At 39.9% G+C, this 3,168-nt stretch overlaps 1 protein-coding gene across 1 annotated transcript; it reads left to right on the top strand.

Moving 5' to 3' along the window:
• Nucleotides 1-818: 818 nt before the first annotated feature.
• Nucleotides 819-1,856, top strand: LOC124967897 (olfactory receptor 7G2-like). The gene has a single exon (XM_047530344.1). It carries the CDS (start codon nt 819-821, stop codon nt 1,854-1,856), a length of 1,038 nt encoding a protein of 345 aa, XP_047386300.1.
• The last annotated feature ends 1,312 nt before the right edge of the window (nt 1,857-3,168 follow it).

The following is a 3,168-nucleotide window of genomic DNA, read 5'->3' as shown; positions in this document are numbered from 1 at the left end:
CATACTTCAAAGGCAGAGATTAATGCTAGTGGCCTTGGTCAGGAAGAAAATATTGAAATTGCACAGAAAAATCATTAGATCTGAGTGATCATCTAGGAATGTTAGTTCTGTGCTATCCAGGCAAATTAGCAAAGATTGTTCATGAATCATTTCAGCTGTCAGAATATCTGAGTTGAAACCCAGTCTTGACCAAACCCTTGTGTAGATCTCACATTCATGATATAATCTCACCTTACCTAAGAGTCTTCATGTATAAATGTGGATGACAGTGAAAAATAACCCACGTGCACCTTGACTCCTCTGTCAGATGACTCTGAATCAAGCCAAAATGAGGGAATTATTGCTTTATAAGAAACAGTTAAAAAATACATTCTTCTCTCGTTTATAATGTATTGGAATGCTTGTGTTCAAAAATATATGCCTTAGGCTTTGTTTCTTTCTCATATTTAAACAATAATTGGAGCACAATCAGTGTTCAGTACAAATTTATTTAAACCAAGGGAATCGAGGGAAAGAGGAATGAATGAAAATGGAACTAACTGAGAAAATAGCAGAGAAAATTTTCTGAATATTCACTGGAGTTCACAGTGCCCAGGGGGATGCTTTCTGTTCTATACACTTTCTCAGAATTCAGCATGCACTGAAGTCACCTGTAGCCCTTGAAGTAGACTTGGGGCCCTCGTCCCCAGGGTGGTTCAGGAGTCTGACTGGAGTGAGGACCAAGGATCTGCATTTCTAACATCTCCCAGCACTGCAGCTGCTGTACACGCATCTTAAGTTCTTCTCACCCTCTCTTTTCCACCAGGTTCTTCGCCACAATGGAATCCCATAACCAAACAGCCATTTCACAATTCCTACTCCCTGGACTTTCAGATGACCCAGCACTGCAGCCAGTGATCTTCAGCCTGTTCCTGTTCCTGTGCCTGGTCACCATCCTGGGAAATCTGCTCATCATACTGATGGTCAGCTCTGACCCCCCCCTCCACACTCCCATGTACTTCTTTCTTTGCAATCTCTCCTTTCACGATATCTGTTTGAGCACTTGCACAATCCCCAGGATGCTGGTGAAACTTCAAACACAGGATCAGAGCCTCACTTACACAGGCTGCCTCTCCCATGTTGCCTTTGTCATAGTATTTGCATTTGTGGAAAATTTACTCCTTGAAGTGGTGAAGTATGACCTCTATGTGGCCATTTGTCAACCCCTCATGTACACATTCATCATGAATCGCAGCCTCTGTGTCCTGCTGTTTCTCTCCTGTCTTCTCATTAGCATCACAGTTGCCCTGTTTCATACTCTGATGGTGCTGCGTCTGTCCTTCTGCACAAATCTGGAAATTCCCAACTCCTTCTGTGAACTTGCTCAAGTTATAAAGTTCTTCTGTTCTGATACCATCATTGATAACACCATGGTATATGTTTCAACTTCCATATTTGGTGGTGTCCCCTTCTCTGGGATCACCTTCTCTTACATTCACATTGTGTCCTCTGTCTTGAGAATGTCCTCATCAGAAGGGAAGCATAAACCCTTTTCCACCTGTGGGTCTCACCTGTCTGTGGTCTCCTTGTTCTATAGGACAGGATGTGTGGTGTACATTAGTTCTGCCATGTCTTATTCTTTAGGGAAGACTGCCGTGACTTCAGTGATGTACTCTGTGTTTCCTCAAATGCTGAACCCCTTTATCTACAGTCTCAGAAACAGGGACATGAAAGAATCCTTGAATAATCTCATCAGCAGGACAGCATCAATTGTATGTTTCAATTACTCTGAACTTGGGTTTCTAGAGAAAGTCAAAGTGACAGGATCCCTGATGAACCAGCGTGGTTGGACCTTGTCAATACATTCTCCAAAATGATTACATTATGACGAGGTTCACTTTTCCTCTGATTGAACTCTGACTATTTTTTGTCTATCTCTGATGCAGCGTACATAATTTTAATACTCTAAACACAATTTTTTGATGTGTCCTCACAGGAGCTATGTCTGGGGCAGGCATTCCAATTGTAGTAATATTTGTTACAATCCATTCAAGACCAGAAGCTGAAGAGGCCAGAAGTGTAGTGAAGCATAGCTGTGTTCATATCTACAGAGTAAACTTCAAGGTGAATATATGGGTGGGGCCACATGAATGTCATCTAGATTTCGTTTTACTGTAAGGGAAATAAGTAACCATTAGTAACTTGCAAACAAAAGCCAACCATTTCAGTGGTCAAGAATAACCTTCTATGTCATAATGGCATACAATTCAGTGTCATATCGTGTAATATTGGCATAACTAGGTGGTATCCGTGATCTGAGATGGTTGTGAAAATGTTCAAACTTATCCTTGAAAGTGCCTTCTGTCTTGTGACAAGCAAAGTCTAACATCAATAAGCCTAATAATAATGAGAATGATCTGCTTTGCAAGGATTCCTGAGGTAGGGGATGTATCAGAGTGGAGTATGTCTTTCATTCATCCTTCTCAAGGTGGGCTCTTCCTAGGACTGGTTTCTTCTGAAGTCACCAGGTGAGAGCAGCACATTCGGGTGCATTACCTGACATGATATTAGAAATAGAAAACTGAGCCCCATTCCTGACTCTATTGATAAGTAACTTTCCCATGGATGAGTTAGACTTAATCTGGTAGAAGATTTACTATTGGCTCTCAGCATAGGCCCAGAATATGTTACACTAATTTTCTACTTCCTTATTAAAATTGCATGATATTGCTTATTTGAGAAAAGAGGATTTGCTGAAAAGACTTTCCTGTGTTATGTGGGAGGTCTTCCATGTAACCCCATCTTTCAGTGTAAGACAGACTGACAAACAGAGGAAATGCAGAAAAGGAGAAGACCTACAACCACAGAAGTAGAAATTGGATTTGTGCAGCCAATACTGGACCATTTTTACATACAAAACTGTCATTTTCATACAGTTTCAACAAATTTCTATCACCCCTGTAGCTACCCTGTAAAATTTGTTACATAAATGTGCTTATTTTGACCTTGCCAAAATTTAAATTTGACATTTAATTCATGTCTTATTGTTACTGTGATCCTTCTTTTCAGTTATTCATATTGAGTACAGCAGTTATTCATTCATTTTTATTTTTTCAGGAAAAGTTTGTTGTATTTCAGTTGAAAAACTTTTGAAAATTCAACCTTTAACACTTTGTTTTTTAAATTCAA

Source organism: Sciurus carolinensis, chromosome 17, assembly GCF_902686445.1.
Source record: "Sciurus carolinensis chromosome 17, mSciCar1.2, whole genome shotgun sequence".
Taxonomy (NCBI): domain Eukaryota; kingdom Metazoa; phylum Chordata; class Mammalia; order Rodentia; family Sciuridae; genus Sciurus; species Sciurus carolinensis.
Note: the sequence above shows the minus strand (reverse complement) of the source record. Positions and strands in the feature narration are given on the sequence as shown.

Excerpts from the sequence above, each read along its gene's own strand:
- LOC124967897 (XM_047530344.1), top strand. The coding sequence starts at position 819 with ATGGAATCCCATAACCAAACAGCCATTTCACAATTCCTACTCCCTGGA.